Source organism: Alligator sinensis, unplaced genomic scaffold (genome assembly GCF_000455745.1).
Source record: "Alligator sinensis unplaced genomic scaffold, ASM45574v1 scaffold647_2, whole genome shotgun sequence".
Lineage (NCBI taxonomy): Eukaryota > Metazoa > Chordata > Crocodylia > Alligatoridae > Alligator > Alligator sinensis.
In genome coordinates this window covers 3,317,983-3,340,806 of record NW_005841832.1, presented here as the reverse complement: position 1 = coordinate 3,340,806, position 22,824 = coordinate 3,317,983, and the positions used below count along the sequence as shown (strand labels likewise).

Below are 22,824 nucleotides of genomic sequence, written 5' to 3'. Positions count from 1 at the left end.
CGCACGTGGGGAAGGCCCCCCCCCCCCCCCCAGCGGCTGCAGGCCGAGGGGGGTGGGAGGGCAGACACTGCTTTGGGGGAAGCCCGCAGCCTCCTCCATAAGGCCTGGGCAGAGACAAGGAGCCCTCGGCGGGGGCGGCCCTGCCCTCCCCGAGCAGCATCCATCCCCTCGGGCAGCCCCACGCGTGCCTGCTAATTGCTCCCTGGGCTCCATTTCCAGCCCTTAATCACCGCTCCTGGAGCACAAAGGGGAGCGTAATTGAGCTCATTGATTTCTGGAGCAGCCTTCGGCCTCGCTAGCAGCGGGAGGAGCTCCCTGGGGCTGGGATTAGCCTGTACCGAGCTGGGGCTGGTCGGACACAAGCCCCAGCTCCTGGGGTGAGGGGCTGCCACAGGCTCCAATGAAAGCTAGTTGGAAACCAGCAGTAAGAGCTGAGCTGCTCCCCCTTTCCAGGGGTGCTGGTTGTAGGATATTGGCAGATAAGGTTCTTTGGGTAGAGGTGATCTCTTTTATTAGACCAACTAAATACTTGGAAAAATTGCTCTTTGCAAGCTTTCTGGCACAAACGCCCTTCTTCAGGTGTTCAGACTCCCTCTGCCTGAAGAAGGGTGTTTGTGCCCAAAAGCTTGCAAAGAACAATTTGTCCAACTCCCTAGTTGGTCTAATAGAAGAGCTCCCATCTACCCAAAGAACCTGGTCTGCTTTACACCCTTTCAAGTGCTGACTCTGTAGCTGGTCAGCTCTTTTTTGCAGCTGCTGCAGTGTGATCCTTGTTTTGCATGTGGAGCCCATCTACATTTATTGTCCAATTCACCAGTGAGGATACTCCCTCAGCTGGGAGGAGATACCCCCCCCCCCTCCAGGTACCCAATAAAACTTAGATCACAAGACTGACTGGCAGATCATCTTTATTGAGTAGCTGACATGTATGGTAGGGGGTGCTGCCCCCTGACCCACCTGGAGGACCCCCCCTGCCCCTCCATACCTGGCACCAAGACAGCCAGATTTTCTCTCTGGCACCTTGATGACAGTCAAAGGCACTTGGGGTTTTGCTGATCTGGGTTCACAGCCAGTTCCAACCTCACCAGGACATCCAGGAGGCAAAGGCATAGGGGAAGACGCCTGCTTCCCCCCCTGCTTCCCCCCCTGTCAAAAAACCTCACGGCAGAGAAGAAGAGCTATTGCATGTGGGTGCATATAGGCAGCTGTGGAGGTAGCAGTCCATTTGTCACCGGAATAGGACCCCCTGACCAAGCATGGGGTGCCCTGTGCCAAGTAGTAGTCCCTAGGCAGAGACCAGGGTGCCCCCTGCCTGCCCCAGACACAGCACAGGCCCCCCTTGAGTAAAACTGACATGCCCTAGGCAGAGCAGAACCTCCACCCTCCGCTTGAGATGGGTGCCCCCACCTATGCAGGCTGTAATACATGCCACCCTCAAGGAGCTGCTCATTAAAGCAGGCCAAAGCTGGGGAAACTGAGGCCAGAGGCCCAGACTTGCCCCCCCATCCCCCACTGTCTCTCTCCATAGGACCCTGCTTGTTTGATTCCCTTGACATGGTCCCTTCCTGATGAATAGAGTGTTAAAGCAATCTGGGGGGATCCGAGTGGGGTTGGGGGGTTGAGGGCGAGGGGACAGCAGTGGGTTTTGTGCAGATAAAGTGAGCCAGGATGCCTGGGTTCTCTCCTAGCTTTGGGAGGGGAGCGGGGTCTGGTGGGGGACAGCAGGGTGGGCTCAGAGCCAGGACACCCGAGTTCTCCCTCCAGCAGTGGGAAGGAGGGGGGAATGGTAGATTAGAGCTGGGAGCCAAGACACCTGGGTTCTCCCCCAGCTCTGGGAGGAAGCAGGGTCTGGAAGAGGGGGCATGCGCAGCAGGTAGCACCAATTCACCTTGGAGCATTCATTTGAAATTACCAGGTCAGGGCCCAAAGGGGGAAACTGAGGCATGCCCCCTCCACCTCCCTGACCCACAGCTCCTAGGAGGCAGCGGGCTGGCTCTTGGGGGCATAGCCCAGCTCTGCGCCACCGCTCAGCAGCAAGTCGATGCCAGTGCAGAAGGTGGCATCAGCAGCCAGGTACAGCACGGCCCTGGCACACTCCTTGGGCGTGCCCATGCGAGCCAGGAGCTAGAGAAGGTGGGGGAGCACATATCACACAGCAGTCCCCACCCCCTGAAAGCCAGGTGCCCCATGGGCTGCTGGGATAGTCTGAGCCCCACCAGTGCCCTAGCCTAGAACCCCCAAACCACAGATCCTGGCCCTTACAGGAACCCTAGAGCTAGTGTCCCTGGCTCCCACTTTGAGCCCCCAAATAGAAGCTTTGTCATCCCCAAACCCAGGGGTCTGGCAACTGCATACACCCTAGAATCACTCCAGCCCCAGACTGGGACAGCCTGGAGTCCCCTGAACCTCTGAACTATGGACCCTGGCTCTTCCCAGGCCCCCATAATGGAGGCAGCTTGGCTCCCACTCTGACCCCCTCCACCAAATACAGGTCCTGATCTCCTCCCTGCCCCTCCAAAACACCCAGAGAGACAGCACCAATTTCTCCTAGAACCACTCTGGCCCCCAACATTGGGATGGCCTGCCCCCCACTTCCCCAAGCCCCCTTTCCAGAGCTGGGAGAGAACCCAGGTGACCTGGCTTCCAGCCCTCACCACTATCCCACCAGACCTTACTCCCTTCTCTGAGCTGGGAGAAAACCCAGGTGTCCATCCCAAACAACAGATCCTGGCTCCCTCCAGACTCTGGGAAAGGCAGGGCCCCCCTCTCTGTACCCCAACATACAGCAGCATCTCACTAGTCACCAAGTCATGGAGGGCCCAGGGCCCCTCTGAGGCCCCAAACCAGCCTCCCCCCTTTGCCCCCCACAAAACACACCTCCATAGCCCCCAAAGAGCTCCATCAAGAGCCCCCAACCCCTTACCCCCAGATCCCCCAAGCTTCTCCCCTGAAAAGCCCCTCTTTCCAGTAAGCCCCGGCATCTAGTCTAGAGGGAACCCCACCATTAAGACCCCCCTGCCACTTCTCCCACTTGCCTGGGCTTCCTTGCCAGCTTGGATCACGGCCTTGGGATTGGCTGTCTGCCTGGCAAGCTCTGCCCACATTGGGGTCCAGATGTTCCCAGGAGAGATGCTGGGGGTGGGGGGGAAGGGACAGACTGACACAACAACATTTCAGTGCCCTCCCTGGAGGAATCTACTCCCTCCCCTAGGTGCTGTGACAGCAACAGTGCTGTGAACTTCCCCCAGCAATGTCCCCAGCCAATGATTTCCCCGGTGCTGCAAGCTTCCCCCCCATCCCTGCTGGGGTCTCCCTCAGTGCTGTGAGCTTCCCCCTCAGTAGTGCCCCAGTAGTACCTGTTCACCCTTACACCATATCTGCTCTCATCAATAGCCATAGCTTTGGTCATCGCTGTCACCGCGCCCTGTGGACAGAAAGGGTTGGGGGCTCTGGGCAGATGTATGAGTGCGGGGAAGGGGCACTTTGCCCCCATCTGGCCTCAGGGTTGGGGGAGATTCTGGAATACACCCAGGCTCAAAACTCTTTGATCAACATGTGTTAAAGTAGGGAACTGGGATGCCTGGGTTCTATCCCAGCTCTGGGAAGCAAGTAGGGGCTGGTGAGTTACAGCAGCGGGGCTAGAAGCCAGGACACCTGGGTTCTACCCCAGCTCTGGGAAGGGAGTGGGGTCTAGTGGGTTAGAGCTGGGAGAAGCTGGGAGCTAGGACACCTGGTTTCTCCCCGCAGCTCACTGACAAGTGGGCTAGTGCATTCTAACTAGGTTCAGGTTGTACCTTTGTAGCGACATATGGAACAGCCTGTCTCTGCCCAAAGACACCAACGAGGCTGGAGATGTTGATGATGTTTCCCTGAGTCTTCCGAAGGTGAGGTAGGGCGAACTGCACAGGAAGACGGTGTTGGGGAGGATAAACACAGCCACCTCTGGGATGAAGCACGCTGGGGGACTGATTATTCAGGGACCCCCCACCTTGCCCACTGCTGAAATGCTACCTCTGGGGTAGAATAGGGTGCCCCTGGGGTTGGGGCATGGAGGTTTTCCTCACCTTTGCCATCAAGAAATAGCCAATGAGATTGATCTCGAGGAGCTCCCGAAACTTCTGGGGGCTGATGTCATCAATTTCTTGCTCAGGTGGATCTGGGGAAGGGGCAAGGGGGTAGCATTAGAGAGAACCAAGTCAGGTGACTTCTCCCCTTTCTCCCGAGTACATCCCATCTCCCAGGACCACCAGTCCCCACCACAGAAACATGCGACACACCCAGAAGCTGCCCCGCATTGTAGTAGGTCTGACTTAAAACCTGCCTCGCTCCAGCTCCTCGGTGTCTTTTCACATTATTTCACCTGCTATGCCTCGATGTATATGGACTGGGACGCCACCCTGAATGCTGGAGTAATCCTGGCTGCCTTCCATCAACCCAACCAGACTCTCAGTCCTACTGTCACTCTTTGGACCCTCTCTCTACCACCCAATTATTCTATGCCCAGTTGGCCCTCTCTGTGCCCTGCAGGTACCACCCATGGCCCTCCTGGCCCTTTCCATGCCCCATAGCACTAAAAAGCCTTAAGACCATTAATCATAACCTCCAGCCCCCCCAACAACCAAACCATGTCTCATGGGTATCAGGCATCATCAGTTAGTACCTCCAGCCCATCATGCCTTTCTGTTGAGGCCTTGGACTTTAAGACCCTGGCTGTCACTGGCAGCCCCTGCACATTTGTTTGGGCCTGGCTTCTAGGTCTCAGCCTCCTGGACCCAGCCCCAGCCCTCTTACCCTCAGCCACTGCTTGGAGCCTAACCTTGGCCTTCTTAGTCTAAGCCCCTGCCCAAAGTCCAGCCTTGGCCCTCTCAGCCCCAGCTCCAGTCCCTGCCTGCAAGTGTGGTTGCAGTTGCCCCCCTGCTTTGATTCCTGCTCCACCCAAACTTCAAAACCACCCATCTGGGAGGTGCAGCAGCATTTCTATTCAGGCAGCACTGAGGGAATCAACTGACTTCATGGTTCATTGTCATCTCCCTGATTCCTGCTAATCTCCACACTCTACAAATGTTAAGAACCTTCCATCCTTTTTAATGGTCCTGATGTTCCACCATTCAAACTAGCCTTTTTCCTGCAGGTTTGTTCGTGTTTGCTATTCCCAGTGACATCTTTCTTCTCTTTCACATTCCTATAGACTCTTTTTTAGCTTTAGCTAAACCCCTTAACTCAGGTGTGGTCATAATAACTCAGGTAAAGACATGACTCACAGCCAGGTATTGGAGGCACCGTCAAGACACTCAAGAAGGCTAGATTTTGTTTTATCAATCTGAATAAGACATACATTCAGCTCTAGTGATTACAGGATTCATGACACAATGTCTTTGGACTATTTTGACTATTTTTTGCCAATGTGTTCTGCTTTTTTTTTTTTAAACTTTAGATAGAATTTAGCAAATCTGTGTGTATTCCAATAGTGATATTTGTGCTTGATCTCAGACTGAATAATAAAGTGCTAGCCCCCTAGCATATTAGTAAAGCTGCTAGTTTTGCTCTAACTGGAAAAAAAGATGTGTTGTGTTTCATGTGATGTGCCATACCATCTGCAATCCCTTTTCAGAGTCCTAGATCTGCCCATGACTGCCCGAGTCCTGGCCTCAGCCCCAGCCCCTGCCCTCTTGAACCCACGTGTCCCAGGGACCCTGCTGCCACAGCTTCCTCTCCACTCCTACAGCCACAACTAAATGCTCTGGTCTTTACCAGCCTACAATAACTCCTTTGAGGCAGATCCAAGGGGTGCCCTGGTGGACTTGCACCCCCTTTTGATTCCTGTTCCACCAAAAGTTTAAAGCCAACTACCTGGGAGGAGCAGCACATCTACTCTGCTACACCCCCCTGGCCCCTGGGGATCCTGCTAATGTGCGACACCCCTCCCAGCAGGAGGAGCTCCCTAATACAGCATCCGCCCCCCTACCCCACGTCAGGGTCCCTCCAAAGATCCCCTGGCACTATCAGGGTGACTCACGCTGCCCGGCATTGTTCACAAGACAGTCCAGGTGCCCAAAGTGCTGCAGGGTTGTGGATACCAGGGCCTGGGAGAGGGGAGCAAGGAGCGGGGGTCAGAGGGAGAGAGCCAGGGGTATAGGGAATCAGGGGAGGACAGTAGGGATTTTTGGGGTTCAGGGCAGATTGGGAGGGACAGGCCTTATCAGACCCAGCCTCAAGTGCCTACCATCTTGAGGTGCTGTATGATGAGCAGGGGGGCTTGAGACCCCTATTGCTTTCTCTTTAAAGACCTCTCCCCCACTCCTCCCCAAGCCCGACCCACCTGGATATCCTGTTCACTGGTGACATCACAGGGCCAGAAGAAGGGCTTCCCGGGGCCACCCGACTCCTTTAGTGCCTGCTCCAGTGCCTCCCCCACCTCCTCTGCAAGTGAAAAGGGAAGAGGGGTGGGGAGAAACAGCTGGGGAGGAGGTAGCATTAGATACTGGGGGGAATGGGAGATCCCAAGGGGAAGGGGGCATCCATAAATACCAGGCAGGGACAGATCTGGGGGCCAGAAGTGTAGGACCCTGTCCCCAATCCCAATCACCCCAGCCCTGGGATGCAAGGGGAAGCCTCCCTCCACCTCAGCCCCACAGGGTAGGGGAGATAAGGACAGGAGGTGGGGTGGGGAGGTTCACCTTCAGCTTTTGGGGCACAGAAGACCACATGAGCTCCCTGATGGACTGTGTGGGTGGAGGGGGGAGTTGTGGAGTTGCAAGGGGACAAAGTAAGAGGACAAGGTTAGTGTGAGATTGGCTGGTGCTACACGCTTCCTCCTACAGTGCAGGCAGAGGCAACATCCCCCCCCTCCTTCAGTGCTACAAGCTTCCTCCTAGCAGTACCCTCCACATCCCCCCAGGCAGGGATGGGTCTCTGCTGCCCCCTGCTGACCAGCTCCCTGCACTATACATGTCTCATAGAAATGGAAGGGCCAAGATTTGGTGCTGCGGGGTGAGGGGTGGATGGGCTAACACAGCCTTTTCACCACCAGCTCAGCCCCATGACAGAAAGCTGGGGTGGGCATCAGGGTCCCCCCTGACAGGAGCTGTTAGTGGTGGAGGGCACAGGGGCAGGCCAAACCCAGGGCTGGGTAACAAAGGCAGGGGACAGAGGTGGGCTCCATTGTAGGCTTCCCCCCCCTGCCACACACACATCTCTGGCCTCTTCCCCCCTCCAAGTCAGTGACCTGCTGGATGGACAGTCACGGGACAGACAAAGTCCAGCTGGGTCCAAGCCTTGGCCCTGCCTCAAAGTCCTCTCCCCACCCAGGCCCCAAACCCAGCCTTGCAGATCCCCCACTATATCTGCCACCCCATGCCTCAGCCCCCAACCCCTCCATGGTCAGACATGGCAGCCCCGTCCTCCCTGCTCCCCCATGCCACCCCTTGACCCCCACAATCCCAGCCCCCCAACTCACTGGCCCCCTGCCCCAGCTCAGAGCCCCCCCCTGCATCACCCCAAGGACTCCCTGCTCCTTCACCCCCACCTCCCCGGCTCTCCCACAGAGTCCCTGCAATAGCCCTGACTCCAGCTCCCTTCAGCCCCCACACCTAATACCCCCAGTCCCACTCATCCCCAAGACCACTGTACCCAGTCCCTGCCCTGCCCCATCCCATCCCCTCAGACCCAGTGCACCCTGATCCCAGCTCCCCCAGCCACCCCACACCCAATACCCCCCAGTCCCACTCACCCCCAAACCCACTGGACCCCAGTTCCTGCTCTACCCATCCCAGCCCCAGCACACAGAGACCTCTGTCCCCCCTTACCAAACTCCCTGACGATGGCTTCCCCGATGCCCCTCGTGCCTCCCGTCACTAGGGCAACCTTGCCTGGGTAGCGCAGCCCCGAAGCCATGGCCAGGCCAGCCCAGCCCCAGCTGATCCGGGATCACGTGTTCCCCCCTGGGCAGGAGTTATAAAGGAAGAGGAGAGACAGATGCACCCTGGGAAATATAGTCTCTTGATTTGGGGGGGGTGGGGTGGGGATTGGAATGGGGCATCTCCTACCAAGGGGCACCACTGCAGGGCCAGATTAACACATAGGCAGACTAGGTACATGCCTAGGGCCCTAAGTGAAGAGACTCAACTGTGCTTTTTTTACCTATTATAATTATTGAGTGAAAAAAAGGAATATACAAATGTTATCTTCATCTGGTTTCCCTAGGGTCCACTAAAGGGTTAATCTGGCCCTGCACCACTGGGGTCCTTACACATGTAATTCCCAGGAAGCGGGGGGCAGCAGTGGTGCTGGTTGCCTGTGTTTTGCTATGGGGTTTCCCAGGCTTCTGGGCTTTACTGATTGCCCCCTTCCCCACCTTTCTGCTGCACGTGTCAAGGTGTTTTTAAGCCTCCCTCCAAGGCATTGGGTGTTGGCTGCTTGGGGATTGGGATTGGGATTGGGTTGTGCCAATTGGGTTGTGTCAAGTTCATCATGGGGGCACAGAAGGGAATTGGTGAGGCTTTATTCACCAAGGCGCCCCTGGGGGTTACAAGAAATAATGGCCATAAGCTAGCAGAGAGCAGATTTAGACTAGACATTAGGAAGAACTTCTTCACAGTTAGAGTGGCCAAAGTCTGGAATGGGCTCCCAAGGGAGGTGGTGCTCTCCCCTACCCTGGGGGTCTTCAAGAGGAGGTTAGATAGGCATCTAGCTGGGGTCATCTAAACCCAGCACTCTTGCCTGCCTATGCAGGGGGTCGGACTCGATGATCTATTGAGGTCCCTTCTGACCCTAACGTCTATGAATCTATGAATACTCCTGCTGGAACCAAAACTAGCGCTTTCACCCCATGGTGGTGCATTTTGTTTTTACACTGACCTGCTTCTAGCAAAGGGAGTGGGAGGAATGCAATTGGTCTGGGGTATGGGGAGGGGGGTGAACCCCTTGATTGCTGGGCTGGTTCTTATAGGGGCATGGAATTGGACTCAGAGAGCAGGAGACTTAGGTTTCAATTGGATATCAGGAAAAACCTCTTTACTGCTAGAGCAGTGAGGCTGTGGACTAGACTGCCTAGAGGAGCTGTATGCTCTCCATCACTGGAGGGGCTCAAGGAGAGGTTGGACAGGCACTGGTCAGGAATGATCTAGGTGTAGCTCTGCCTGTGTTCTGCTCTGGGGGTTTCCCGGGCTTTGCTGGTTGCTCCCACCTTTCTGCTACAGGTGTCCGGGTGTTTTTAAAAAGCCTTCCTCAGAGGCACTGTGTGTTCGCTGCAGCCAAGGCTGGGGATTGGGATTGGGCTGTGCCAGTGCTCCTGCTGGATCTTAAAGCCAGAGGCTTCTGGCTAGAGGGTCTTGCCCCTCCACTCAGGGTCAGACCGACTGCTGTATTTGAAGTCAGGAAGGAATTTTACCCCATGGTCAGATTGGTGAGGACTATGGGGGTTGTTGCCTTCTGCTGTAGCAGGAGGTCTGGCCCTTTTCCTGAGGAGAGCATATATTAACCCTTTACAGCAGCAAGATGTTGGCTGCTGCAGTCCTTCTTTACCTGCAGCAAGTTTGGGTGTGATGTCTTGTTTTGGTCATGGCTGACAGTAGTTCTGACAGAGGAAGTACCATGATCACCATGGTGGCTTTCCCAGGGAGAGGGGTAGTACCTGGGTGGAGGTAATATAGTTACCCTCTCATTTACATTTCCAGTGGGAAGATCTTGGCTTATGGTAGGGACACTCCTCCTCAGTTTGCTCCTGCAGCCATATGGCTGAGGGAAAGCAAACCTGGGGATATACAAATCCCCAAGCCTCTGGGCTTGGGCCTGCATGTAGGACACCTGCCAAATGATTTTGAAACATCTGAAGCCCCAGGTTGGGGTAAAGGATGTTTGCTGGTAGTAGGGCCATATATAGTTCTTGAATGATTCACGGATTTGGAATTGATTTGGCTTAGAACATGAAAAATTTTCCATTAAAAAAAAGTAGTTTTATGAATAGGTTAGACTGTGGATTTGCATAGGATGGCTTGGATCAGGCAGGGATTGGACTAGAGGACCTCCAGAGGTCCCTTCCAGCCCTGCTTCTCTACAATTCTATGATACACAGGTCTGGTCTCTCCTGAGGTGGGGCTCTGTGGGGAGTAATGTAAGAGGAAGCGCTCCCCTACTCCAACCCTCCAACCCCAGCAGGGGACAGCATGGAGGAGGAGGCAGTTGGCAGAAGCTGGCTGTGCAGGTCCCTTCCAGCCCAATTTCTCTGATTCTATGCTCTACCTTGTGGCCCCATGGGCTGGGTGACTGGCATGGAGCTGGATTGGGCACCACATGCCAAGATTGGGGTCCTACACTGCCCTGATCAGCCCTGTGCTGCCCAGATTGGCCCCGGCACCATCCAAATCAACTATATGTGCCCTGTCTAGTACATAGGGCTAGTCAGGGGAGCGGTGTTTAATGTAGCCACCGCTCCCTGCTGGCCAAACTTCCAGACCCATTAAGGAGCCCTGCAGCCAAATGACACAACTCCACAGGCAAATTTGGCCTATGGGCCAGGAATTGAGCACCCCTGGGATACAGGGCTTTTTGGATGGGGATTTGATTTGGGAAAAAAGATCAGGACACAGAGCTGAACAGCACAAACTTTATTGAATATATTTGCCTGCTAAGGCTGGGTTGGGTTCCCAGTACCTCTGGGGTGAGGGGGCAGCTGTTTATCCAGGAATCCCTTCACCCAGGGTTGAAGTGCAGTTGGCTCTGGGGTGGGGCATGCTGGGGGTTGGTTATACAGGGCACCCCTTCTGGCATTGAGATGCCACAGGAGCTGCCTGTATTAGAAAAGCTTCCTCAGCACCCCATGCTCCACCGCACCTTTTCATCACACCCACAGGTCTCCAACTGGGGTGTGAGGGTTGTTTGTACGACCCCAGACATGTTTGGACAAATCTGTCTGGCTCCAAGCCCCAGGTCTGGAAATGCAGAGGGTGGGAACTAGGGAGGATGACGGATCCCATGAACTTCCTCTTCCTTCTAGATGCTGATCTCAGCTCTCTGGCTAGCACAGTCAGCAGGAGATGGAGGCAGGGCTGAGATGGCAGAGAGCTGTGGGTTGGGAGCGAGAGGCACCAGCAGAGCGGTGAGGGAGGGGAAGGGGGCTGCAGGTGAAGAGTGAGGGGCACTGCCGGAAGGGCAGGGCTGCCTAGCAGGAGCTGAAGAGAAGGTGTTAAGGGGCACCAGTCAAGCAGGGGAATACTTGGGGGTCCCCAGTGGCCCTCTCTTCATGGCAAATAGAGTGACCCTCAGCTCCAGGGTGGAGGGGGCTGTGTTTCCCTGTCTGACCACAGAAGGGTGCCCTTATTCAATGCAGAACTGGGGAGAGGGCAACAAGATCCCACATGGAGTGCTTCTCCCCCCAGCCCCCTTGGTTGGGGATATCGAGGCCCCCAAAACCCCCCCAGCCTGTCTTCCCTCTCCCCCTCACATCCCCAGTGGACTTGGGAAAGTCCCAGCTAGGACTTCAGCACTGCATCCTCCTCTGGGGGCGCCCTGAGGGCAGGACTTAACCCCACTCCACAGCCAATGGGCTAGAAGCTAGACTGGAGCAGCGTAATTCTGATTGGCTGGCTGACTTCACTCAGGTGCACTCTCACCTGGCTGGGTTTGGTGCCCCCACTCTGCCCCTGATACCCACCATTAACCAAACCCTCATTTCCTACAATCCTTTGCTCCCCATAATCCCTTGCGGTGGCAGGATTGGATGGTGCAGGAGAGGACACCTGATTGGATACCTCAGGTGAAACTGACACCTGATTGGTTGGTTCAGGCAGCGATGTATCAGGCATGGATGAAGCTTGATTGGTTGCCTCTGTCCAAGATGGTGACACCTGATTGGGCATCTCAGACAAAGCCGATATCCGACTGGACACCTCAAGAATGGGCAATGCCCAATCAGAGTTCCAAGACAGAGGTGAGCCCTGATTGGCTGCTCCTGACCGTAGCACTGTGCTGATAGGAAACACTGCACGCTGACTGGGGGAGCAGTCTCTCTCAGCCACAACGTGATTGGCCTGGTATTCCCCATGGATGCGTGTGGCAGAAAGCATGAGATGCTGATTGGTCAGTGCATCCAGTTGCTCTTGGTGGGGCTCTGAGTGGGGCTTGAGTCCCCCAAGCTGGGGCTCATATGGGGTCCTCCCTGCAGAGAGAAACAAGGCAGGGTCACCCTTCCTGTCTGGAGCCTGGCATGCGGCCACTTCTGGGGTAGGATACACCAAGGGCTGGTGATACAGCACCCCCTTGTCCAGGGCTGAGATTCAGCTGGCTCTGGGGTGGAGCCTGTTGGGGGCTGGGAATACACAGAGAGGAGAAGGGACCTTTTATCTGCCTTGCTGCCCCTATCGCCTCCACCTGTCTCTTCCCCCTTGGGAGCTGCTGTCAGGAGTCAGGAATTTTCCCGACAGCTGGGACACGTTCCAGGCATTTTTTGCTTCACTTGCCTGGCTGTTTTCACAGCCCTGATTCAGTGGTGGGGGGGGGCAGTGAGGGGGGAAAGGGAGGCCCACTGGGAGTGATGAGGGGGAGCTGGAACCCAGGCGCCCTAAGTCCCAGTTCCTCCCCAACCCCCTGCTCCAACCCACCAGGCCCCACTCTCCTGTCCCAGTGTTCACTGGAACCCAGATGTCCTGGCTCCCAACCTACCCTCTAGCTTCAACCCACCAGGTCCCACTCTCCCCTCCCAGAGCTGGGCTGGAACCCCAGTGTCTCAGAGGCTCAGCCTGTTACCTGTGATGAGTTTGCTGCGTTGAGAGGCCTCGCTTGCCAGGATGTAGGACAGGCTGACAATCCGCTGCCGGTCTCTCTCGGCACCTGGGACGCAGGGACCCCAGGGCCCCCCATTCGTACCCCCCCTGCAGGGCTGGGCTGGCTCTGGGCCTGGGTTGGGGGGTGGGACCAGGAGGGGTAGCTGGTGAGGGTGGGGAAATTTTAGAGTGGAGGGACAAGTCATGATACCCTGATGGGCCCTCTCCCAATGCCCTAGGCCCCTCCCTGCCCATAAAACCCTTCCCCTCACTGCCCCACATCATGCCCATGGGTCTATGTAGCCTCATAACCCTTCCCCCACACTATGGTCCCTCCAACCCCCATGCTCCAACCTCCGTGGAGCCTGTATCCTCTCTCTCCACGCTACAGGTCCCCTGCCTCCATGCCCAGGACGCTGTGTCCTGCCACACCCAGGGCTCTGTGCCCCCGCTTATTCTGCTCCCCCTACTCACACCATGGTCCCCCCACACTCATGCCAGGGGTTCATGTATCCCATAAGCCACCCCTCACACACCACAGTTCCCCTGCCCCCATGCCCAGAGCCTTATGCACCCCATATGCTTTACCCCCACATCTTCTTCCCCCATGCCCAGAGTTCCTTGCATCCCTATAGCCCCTCCCCCACATATGGTCTCACCCCTGCCCCCCTCAGTTCCCATCCCAGATCCTCCTCCCCAGTCTCTCTCTCTTTCTTTCAGGATCCCCCTGCTTCAGCTCTTGTGGCAGGGTGGGCAGGGCTGGACTGGGCAGGGGAGGCTGGTAATTTAAGAGGTCCTACAGGCAGACGGCAGGGTTGGGGCTCTCTTAATCTGTGGGGTGCAGTGAGGCCAGGCCCATTTCCTGGGGCAGGAAGGAAGGGGACAAGCCATCGCAGAGAGAAAGGGCCTGGGGAGAATAAGGAGCATCCCCCCTGGCCAGGACCTGAACTCAGCTAAGTCTGAGCCCCAAACCCAACAGTCATACTGCCCTCCCAGGGCTGGGGAGAGAACCCAAGTGTCCTAACTCAAGCTCCATGCCCACTGGACACCACTACCCTCCTACAGCTGACCTAGAGCCCCTGGGCTCTCTGGGTTGGGTGGGGGGAAGCTGGATTATCCTGGGTATAGGAGTCAGGAAACAGCCCCACTTCCAGAATAAGGGGACCTGGTCTCTGGCATGCTCCACCCTAAAGGGAAGTGGGTGTGGCCCCAGGCAGCCCTGCCTCTTGTCTGCATGGAATCCCCTCTCCCTGCCAAGAATGCCTGTGTACCCACCCGGCTGGCACTGCCCCGGAGGGAGCTGCGCCGGGGCCCCGGGGGGCTAGGCCTGCCTCCATCCTGTGACCGCTGCGCTTCCTGGTGGCGCCGCATCCGCTCCAGCTGCTCCTGGGCACTCATCCGTGTGCGGTGCAGGGTGGAGGGGACAGGGACACTCACCTGTGGGAGGGCACAAGGAGATGGCCATCGGGGGATCAGTGTGCTGCAGGGGACCCAGGCATCTGGGTTCCCAGCTCCTCCCCAGGTCTAACCCACTGGACCCCACTCCCTGCCCATAGTTGGGCTAGAACTCAGGCATCCTGGCTCCCAGCCCGCTGCTCAGATTCGCTAGACCCCTTCTCCTGGGACAAAATCCAGATGTCCAGACTCCCAGCACCTACCCTCTCCTGGCTCTAACCCACTTGACCTCACAGCCCACCCTGCGCTGGGCTAGAATCCAGGAGTCTGGACTCCCAGGCCCTTCTGCTCTAACCCACCTGACCCCACTCCTCTCCCAAAGCTCAGCTAGAACCCAGGCATCTCATATACCTTGGCAGGCAGCTCTACTGGTCTCTGTTCCCACAGCTCATAAGATGCTGGGCTGGGGGTCCGTGGGAGATGGAGGGCAGCAGTTTGGGAGCCAAGACCTATGGAGGGAGAGGAGCAGAAGTTATTAAAGGGGCTGGGGCACAAGAGGTTAATGCCAATCCGGGTCAGCAGCAAAAGTGAAAGACCCACCTGGTGCAATGAGGTTGGGGCTCCCTCTCTCTGGCTCTGGTGATCTGGCCCCTCCTCTGGGAGGACTCTGGGGGGGCCTTGAGCCCCAGGTTGCTCCCCCAAACACTGCAGAGACAGGTGGGCTCTGCAGGGGAACAGAAAGGTGAACCCAGGGCTATGGAGACAGCAAGGAGCTATGGGTTGGGAGTGAGGGGCACCAGCAGGGTTGGGGAAGAGCAGGGGGCTGAGCATGAGGGGCACCTGTAAGACTGCAAGGTGGGGTGGGGGTGCAGGGGGCTGTGATTTGGGAGTGAAGAGCACTGGCAGGGGTGTGAGGATTGGGGAGAGCGGGTTGAGAGAGACTGGCACCGGCAGGGCTGGGGGTGTTCCAACCCCACCCTACTGCTACTTACATGCCCAGCTGCCGGTTGGTCCATCCGCCCAGTGGGCTCCAGTGTAGGCTCATGGTCAGGCGTGGATTGGGGCAGGGGAAGAGGCAGATTGTGGGGAGTGACTCCGGGAACCTACAAGTTCACCAGGAAAAGGAGCAGAAACAGCTTGGTGACACCCTGAGGTGTGGCAGCCTCTGGTGTGTGGTGCATGGAGAGCTGGTCCTACAGGGCTCCCTCACCTGGCACTGAGATGCAGCTGCCTCTGGGGTGGGGTGGGGTGTGTTGGAGGCTGTTTCCCCCCCACACACACACACACACAGTGAACCTAGGATACAGGAGATCCCCTGTGTGACCCCTGTCCCCCACAACCCACCCCGAGGCTCCAGGACAGCAGCCCCCTCACCGTTAGCAGTAGCTCTTGAGGATCCCTGGGTTCCTCCAGCCCTGGGAAGGGGAAGGAGCTGGGAGTTGACCCGACCCAATGCTCCAGGACCGGGGAGGTGGCTGGGGAGAGCCCTGCAAAGAAGACCACCCAGTGTCAGCATCCCCCTTTGTCCCCAGCCTCCCCCCCCCACCCCACTCCGTGCAGCACAGCACCCTCCCTCACCCAGCTCCTGCCCCACACAGCACAGTGCCCTTGCAGCCCCCTGGGGAGGGCTCTGGCACCTGGGCATCTCCTGGTGTCTGGCACGGGGCAGGGGGGACCATGGGCTTTCAGCCCTGCCAGGATGTCCTCAATCATCCACAGCTCCTGCTTTGCGGCCTCCTGCTCCTGAAGACAAAGGGCAGAAGGGTAAAGCCAGCCTGGTATCTACCCCCCTTCTACATTGCAACAGTGGGCTCAATTAGCCTAGTACCCCTGTCCTTCATCAGAGTAACAGTCCCATCCAGCCCAGTACCCCTCACTATCATAGCAATGGTCCGTCCAGCCTAGCACCACCCCCACCATCAAAGAAATGGTCCCATTCAACCCAGTACATCCCCCAACCCATCACAGCAATGGTTGATCCTATCCAACTTTAGGTTGGACCTTAGAAAGAACTTCTTCACAGTAAGGGTTGCCAGAATCTGGAATGGGCTTCCAAAGGAAGTGGTGCTCTCCCCTACCTTGGGGGTCTTCAAGAGAAGACTGGACAAGCACCTAGCTGGGGTCATGTGACCCCAGCGCTCTTTTCTGCCCAAGGCAGGGGGCCAGACTCAATAACCTACTGAGGTCCCTTCCGACCCTAACATCTATGAATCTATGAACTCTGTACCTACCATCAAAGCAATGGTCCCATCCAGCCCAATAACCCTCCCCTTTTCCCTTTTCACAGCAATAGGTCCATCCAGCCCAGTACTACCCCACCCCATTACAACAGAGGTCCATCCAGACCTTCCCCTATCACAGCAATGGTCTCATCCAACCCAGGACCTAGTATCACAGCAAGAGTCCCATCTAGCCCCACACAGCAGTGGCCCTGTCCCCCAGCAATGGTTCCATCCAGCTTGGTATTTCCTGCCCTCCAAGCAGACCAATGGGCCCATTTAGCCCAGAACCCTCTCCCCTGGCACGGACCCTGTGCCCATCTACTCCGGTATCAGGCCTTTTCCAGTGTTAGTGCTGCTGGGCCCAGACACCCTAGTGGTCCCCTCTGCTCTGCTTCCTCCAAGAACCCAGCTCCCAGCACTGATTGCCCGGGGAGACCATGAGGCAGGTGATCCTGCAACCTAACCCCTTCAGATGTGGGGCTGACTCACGTGGGGGTGCCCGAGGTGCCGGATTTGTGCCAGGGTCTCTCTCAGCATCTGTAGCTCATTTTCAAGAGCAGCATACTCTGCCCAGGCCCTTTTGCTGTCCTGGAGGGCAAACAGAAGCTGTTTGTGCAGCCTGACATGCAGCCACCTCTGGGGTGGAGCATGGTGAGGGCTGTTTGTGCAGGGAATCCCTCCTTTGCCTCTGAGATGCAGCTGCTTTTGTGAGGGTGCATTTTGAGAGCTGCCCATATAAGGACCCTAAGCCTGGTACCGATGCAGCCATCTCTGGGGTGGAACATGCTTAGCCCCCACTCCCAACACACACACACACTCACTCTCTCTCTTTCTCTCTCTCACCAGTGCCAGGTCGCTTAGCTGGGCTCTCACTTGGACCAGCTCATCTTGCAACCGCCTCTGCTGGTACCAGATCTTTTCAGTGGCCAGGTCGTGCCCTTTGAAGTCCTCCAGCTGATGGCGGGTCACTTCCAGGGCTTTCTCCAGCCTCTCCTGGAAGGGATCAAGGCTGATTTAACCCCTGGGGCAAGGGGACACAAGTATCTGAGAGGACTTGCATAGAAATCACAGAGAAGCAGGGATGGAAGGGGACCCCCCCTTCAAGGTCATCTAGTCCAGTGGTTCTCAACCTTTTCTGTATCAGGACCCATTTGTAAACATCAATGGTCAATCCCAACCCAGTGCCCCTCACTCCCGACCTGCTGCCCCCTGCTCCCAGGCTCCTGCCCCACAGTGCATGGGACAGGGAGTGGGTATGTGGGGGAGAGAGGGTGGAACTCTGCCAGCCTACAAGGAAAAAGCCACGGTTTGCCATGGTTTTTCTCCTTTAAAGGAGAATCCATTTTTAAAGTTTGTTCATGACCCTTTCATATATTCTTGCGACCTACTTTTGGGTAGTGACCCACAGGTTTAGAAATGCTGATCTAGTCCAACCCCTGCCTGAGGCAGGATCATCCCTATCTAAACGACCCTGTACAAATCCATAATCTAAGCTCTTTGTAAAACTGCTATGAACCCTGACACAACACAAGACATCACACCCTAACCAGGCACAGGTAAAGCAGGGGGATCACGGCAGCCAACATGCTGCTGCTGTAAAAGGTTGTTAATATATGCTTCCTCCCAAATCCACACCAATCTGATCACAGGGCAAAATTCCTTCCTGACCCCAAACACAGCAATCAGGCTGACCCTAAGTGGAGGGCAAGACCCTTTAGCCAACAGGTTGAAGTTCCAGCAGGAGCATTGGCACAGCCCAGTCCCAATTCCCAGACTTGGCTGCAGCCAACACCCAGCGTCTCTGAGGGAGGCTTAAAAACAACTTGACACATGTAACAGAATGGCAGGGAGGGGGCAACCAGCAAAGCCCAGAAGCCTGGAAAATCCCCATAGCAGAACACAGGCAGAGCTACACCTAGATCATCCCTGACCAGTGCCTGTCCAACCTCTCCTTGAACCCCTTCAGTGATGGAGAGTGCACAGCTCCCCTAGGCAGTCTAGTCCGTTGCCTCACTGCTCTAACAGTGAAGAGGTTTTTCCTGATATCCAATATAAACCTACAGTCTAAAACTCTAAACCTAGTCTCCCAAGTCTAATTCCAGCCCCCTTTAAGAACCACCCAGCAATCAAGGGGTCCATACCCCACATACACGCTTTGCTCTTCATGGCCTGGGCAGGTTGCATTCAGTGCACTCCCTCCACTGGAAGCAGGTCCATGTAGTAACGAAATACACCACCACTGGGTAAAAGCTTGCCTGTCGTGGGGGAGGTGTAGGGCACTGAGATGCAGCCACCTCTGGGGTGTAATGCATTGAGGGGCTGTTTATATGGGCCCGCTTGCCAGGTGCTGAGAAGAGGCAGGCATTAAATTACCTTCTCAGCCCGCAGATGGCCTGTCTCCTCCTCCAGGCTCCGGAGCAGTTTGTCTTGGCCGCAGAGTTTGGTCAGAAGGACCTACATTGAGGGGAGAACAAGGAAGGTCACATGGGAATGACATGCAATTCCAGCTGCAGCTTCTAGATGGCACTGTGGCTGACACCACTCATTCTCAGAGGAGCTGCCCCAACCCTGCTGCTGATGTGATGGCACACCCCTTTGCCAAGGTGCTGTTGCAAGCAGTGGGGTATCTGCTCAACACTTCCTGTGCCCCACGTCAGACTTCCTATATAATCACAGGCTGGGGTGCAGGGTTGGGGGCAGATCTCAGAACTGCTTCCCTATACCATTGCACTGCCCTGAGTAGAAAACTGACAGGGGCCCCTCAGTTTTCTCTTCTCCATACTAAACAGTCACAGCTCTTTCAGCCTTTTAAGTCCTGCTTTCCAGGCCTCTGATTATTTTTGTCTCCCTGCTGGGCTCTTCCTAATCTGCCCACATCTTTCTTGAAGTGCAGGGCCCCAAACTACACCCAGGGCTCCAAAGGAGGCTTCCCCAGTGCTGAATAGGGTGGAAGTGTCACTTGGTTCCCTGTCATAGGATCATAGAAAAGTTGAGCTGGAAGGGACCTCACAAGGTCTGGGGACACAGACCAACCTGAACACCTTTGTAAAGTGGGCAGACCAAAACCTGATAGCATTTACTGTAGAGAACTGCAGGGTGCACCGCCTTGGGAGGAACAACCAGCATCATACTTATAGGCTCGGCAGTGCTATACTCGCTAGAACTATGGCCAAAAGAGACTTGGAGGTCCTGATTGACCACAAAATGAACATGAGCCACCAATGCAATGCTGTGGCCAGCATAGCTAATCAAACTCTGGCATGCATCCATCGATGTATCTCTAGCAAAACCAGGGGGTCCGGGACCTTCTGGTCAACCTCCTCCTGGCTCTGGCCAAGCTCACCATTTGGCTATCCAGGCGAGATGCTCTGGCCAGGAAGGTCCCTGGAGACCTTGGGGCATTTTTCCTCGGCGTCCTGCACGCACGTCTCTGGGTGGAGCATCGCTGGGTGGTAGCTACCAACACTCTAGCTGAGTTTGAGGGCCGGTGGGCGCTGTCTGGTGTGCTCTGCTTGGTGTCCGCCCAGGGAGCACTTGTTTTGGCTCTTTGACCCTGTACATGTACACCCTGTTTTCTTATGATTTGTCCCCCATAATCAGTTGAATTTTTAAAGGCTCTGGCCGCCCAACCGGTGGTGGCCCCCGATTTTTAGTGGGCTGGGCCCACGGCCTTTTTAATTCAAATAGATCTAGCAAAACCAGGGACATCATCCTCCCGCTTTACTCAGCCTTGGTGAGGCCACAACTGGAGTACTGCATCCAGTTTTGGGCCCCCCACTCAGGAGGGATGTGGATATGCTCGAGAGAGTCCAGAGGAGAGCCACCCATATGATCAAAGGCCAAAAGAGCAAACCTTATGAGGAGAGGCTGAGGGACATGGGACTCTTCAGCCTGGAGAAGAGAAGGCTCAGGGGTGGCTTGGTGGCAGCCTATAAGTACATAAGAGGAGTGCATCAGGATCTGGGAGAACAGTTGTTCACCAGAGCTCCCCAAGGAATAACAAGGTCCAATGGCCACAAAATCCTAGAAGGCTGATTTAGATTGAACAAGGAAAAACTTCTTCACATTCCGAGTAGGGTGGCCATTCGTCTGGTTTTATAGAGGACAATCCAGTTTTCTGGTCCTCTGTCCTCTACCAGACGCCTTTATGTCCTCTATTTTTCAGTGCTTGGTGGCATCCTCCTCCCCCACCGACATTGCCAACTCTCAACCTTTTTAGGTTCAGGGCATGCCCCCATAACCTCTGGAGGGGGGGGGGGCAGGGGGGCTGTCCTCTATTCTTGAGGTACCTCTATGGCCACCCTAACTCCGAGTGTCCAGGGTCTGAAACAGACTCCTCCCGGAGGTGGTGCAAGCACCTACTCTGGACTCATTCAAAAGGCGTTTGGATGTTTATCTTGCTGGGATCATTTGATCCCGGCAGCCTTCCTGCCTATGGCAAGGGGACTGGACTCGATGATTTCATGAGGTCCCTTCCAGCCCCTAATGTCTATAAAATCTATGAGGTCACAGCTAATCCAGCCCTTTGCTCAAAGAAGGATCATCCCTGACTAAACCATCCCAGCCACGTGTCTGTCCACCCTGCTCTTGAGAGCTTCCAGGGACGGAGGTTTCAGCTTCTCCAGGCAGCCTGTCCCAATGCTTGACCACCCTTTTCCAGAGTGGAAAAGAGTCAGAAAGTTCCTCCTCTTTTCCAGCCTCAATTCCGCCTGCTGCAGCTCGAGGCCATTTATCCTAGTCCTGTCCCCTGTGGCCACTGAGAAAAGTTCATCTCTATCCTTTCCATAATTGCCCTTCAGGTATTTGAAGACTGTGACCAAATCCCATTCTGTCTTCTCTTCTCAAAAATAAACAACCCTAGTTCTTCCAGCTTTTCCTCAGCAGTCTTGCCTCCCAAGTCCCTCATCATTTTTGCTGCCCTGCACTGGACTGTTTCCAATCTATCCACATCCTTCTTGAAGCACAGGGTTCAGAACTGGACACGGTGCTCCAGGGGAAGTCTCCCCAGTACTGAACAGAGTAGGAGAATCACTTGATTTGCAAATGATGCTACTGTTAATACAACCCAAAGGTTGGCTTTTTTATAATACCACCCAGTATGCTACAGGCTTCTTTTGTAACAGGAGGAAGCCAACACACTCACATCCGTGTCACCTTCAAAGCCAGGAGTGGACAGGAAATGGCTCCTATCGTGGAGTAGTGGGGCCAGACTCCGGGGCTAGAGAGAGAGAGAGAGAGAGAGAGAAAAAGGGACTGAGCAGCAGAGAACCCAGGTATCTGACCCTCCCCTATTCCCTTCCACAGAGCTGGGGTCCAGGCTCCCTTGGAGGGCAGAACAGGGGGCTGCATGGAAAGGGGAAACGGAGGCAGGAAAGGGCAGTAGCAGGGGCAGGTGGGGTCCCCGTAGGCAGGGGAGGGGTACCTACCGTGTGGGTCAGCAAAGGTCTCTTCCCATGGAGGGAGGGGCGACTGGGGGGTGGGGGCAGCGGCGGGAGGTGGAGGAGGCTGGAGGAGGTGGAATGAGGGGTGACCTGGGGAGAGAGTGGGGGGCACAGGGTTAGTGGCAATAGAGGGGGGGGAGGGGGACACAGGGAAGTGGGCAGGGGGACTCACCAGTCGGCCATGGGGGCGGGCACGAGGGTGGCCACCCCCTGGGGAAGGGAAAGCCTGGTCGGAGATCTGCAGGGAGAGGGAGAAGTCAGGAGGGCTCCCAGGAACACCCCTTCCTTGAGACCCCTCCCCCAGTCCCATGCCACAGCCCTCCAGTGCTCCCCAAGCTGCAACATCTCCTACCAATGCCTCTGACACACAGGCTCCTGCCCTGAGAAACAACCTCCCCACCAGACCCCAAACAAAGCTCCCTACCTTGACACACAGCCCCAGACCTGTTCCCTGTAGCGCAGCCCCTCTCTCCAATCATCCACAGCACAACACCCCAGACCCTGCCCCCCCACACCCCTCCCCAAGCACCCCACATTACCCGGCCCCGGTGCGGCCTCCCCAGGCTGTGGCCCAATGTGCCCGTGTTCCCTGGGAGCTCTTCTGCTGGGGTGCCTGGCCGCGCCCGGGTGGGGTGGGGGCTGCGGAGGTAGCGCCCCAGAGGCCGGGCATAGGGGTCTTCATAGGGCAGGATGTCGTAGCGCTCCGAGGGGGCCTGGGGGTGCCCCAGGGTCGACCTGCCCCTGGTCCCACCCACAGCCTGGGGATCCCCCAAGGTCTTGGAGCCTGGGGCAATGTCCATCCGACCCACAGGGGTATGGGGCCGCACCAAGGCACGGCTGTGCCAGGGGTGGGCCAGGATGGGGAGCTCTTCACAGGAGGCAGCCAGGGGGGCTGCTCGAGCTCTGCGCCGGGTCTGGGGAGGGGTGGAGGGGTCAGGGGGAGCCCCCGGGGCCTTGGAGAGCTCGACAGGGGTTGGGGGAAGGGAGTAGGAGTGGGAGGCATGGGCC

General features: G+C 56.4%; 2 protein-coding genes across 3 annotated transcripts in view; both read right to left on the bottom strand.

The window, feature by feature from the left end:
• Positions 1 to 891: 891 nt before the first annotated feature.
• On the bottom strand, positions 892 to 7,945 carry HSD17B14 (hydroxysteroid 17-beta dehydrogenase 14). Of its 2 annotated transcripts, none has more exons than XM_006014938.3 (9): positions 7,806 to 7,945; positions 6,678 to 6,722; positions 6,320 to 6,420; positions 6,017 to 6,083; positions 4,065 to 4,156; positions 3,795 to 3,899; positions 3,357 to 3,424; positions 3,036 to 3,132; positions 892 to 2,124 (listed from the first exon to the last, which is right to left on the bottom strand). In XM_006014938.3, the coding sequence occupies exons 1-9, from the start codon at positions 7,891 to 7,893 to the stop codon at positions 1,975 to 1,977; spliced, it is 813 nt and encodes a 270-aa protein (XP_006015000.1). In that variant the 5' UTR covers positions 7,894 to 7,945; the 3' UTR covers positions 892 to 1,974. The 2 variants fall into 2 exon arrangements, with proteins under 2 accessions (XP_006015000.1, XP_014372742.1); XM_014517256.2 differs by having other exon boundaries at positions 6,320 to 6,457; positions 7,806 to 7,941.
• Positions 7,946 to 10,599: 2,654 nt separating this feature from the next.
• PLEKHA4 (pleckstrin homology domain containing A4) overlaps positions 10,600 to 22,824 on the bottom strand; it is a 21,941-nt gene continuing 9,716 nt past the window's right edge. The window contains exons 9-24 of the mRNA XM_025192312.1: positions 22,356 to 22,820; positions 21,989 to 22,054; positions 21,802 to 21,906; positions 21,519 to 21,593; positions 18,749 to 18,829; positions 17,219 to 17,368; positions 16,865 to 16,963; positions 15,791 to 15,896; positions 15,528 to 15,640; positions 15,146 to 15,256; positions 14,754 to 14,877; positions 14,565 to 14,662; positions 14,034 to 14,195; positions 12,742 to 12,922; positions 11,748 to 12,154; positions 10,600 to 11,168 (exon numbers count right to left, since the gene is read on the bottom strand). Coding sequence (XP_025048097.1) covers positions 10,743 to 11,168; positions 11,748 to 12,154; positions 12,742 to 12,922; positions 14,034 to 14,195; positions 14,565 to 14,662; positions 14,754 to 14,877; positions 15,146 to 15,256; positions 15,528 to 15,640; positions 15,791 to 15,896; positions 16,865 to 16,963; positions 17,219 to 17,368; positions 18,749 to 18,829; positions 21,519 to 21,593; positions 21,802 to 21,906; positions 21,989 to 22,054; positions 22,356 to 22,820 — 2,769 coding nt within the window. The 3' untranslated portion in view covers positions 10,600 to 10,742. The remainder of the gene's footprint in view (positions 11,169 to 11,747; positions 12,155 to 12,741; positions 12,923 to 14,033; positions 14,196 to 14,564; positions 14,663 to 14,753; positions 14,878 to 15,145; positions 15,257 to 15,527; positions 15,641 to 15,790; positions 15,897 to 16,864; positions 16,964 to 17,218; positions 17,369 to 18,748; positions 18,830 to 21,518; positions 21,594 to 21,801; positions 21,907 to 21,988; positions 22,055 to 22,355; positions 22,821 to 22,824) is intronic.

Bases quoted from the DNA above. Each gene is read 5' to 3' on its own strand.
- HSD17B14 (XM_006014938.3), bottom strand. From the start codon at position 7,893: ATGGCTTCGGGGCTGCGCTACCCAGGCAAGGTTGCCCTAGTGACGGGA. The intron at 3,133-3,356 runs GTACTACTGGGG...CCCCACCCCCAG, and splicing joins TATGGTGTAAGGGTGAACAG to CATCTCTCCTGGGAACATCT. The intron at 2,125-3,035 runs GCAAGTGGGAGA...CACCTTCTCTAG, and splicing joins AAGCTGGCAAGGAAGCCCAG to CTCCTGGCTCGCATGGGCAC.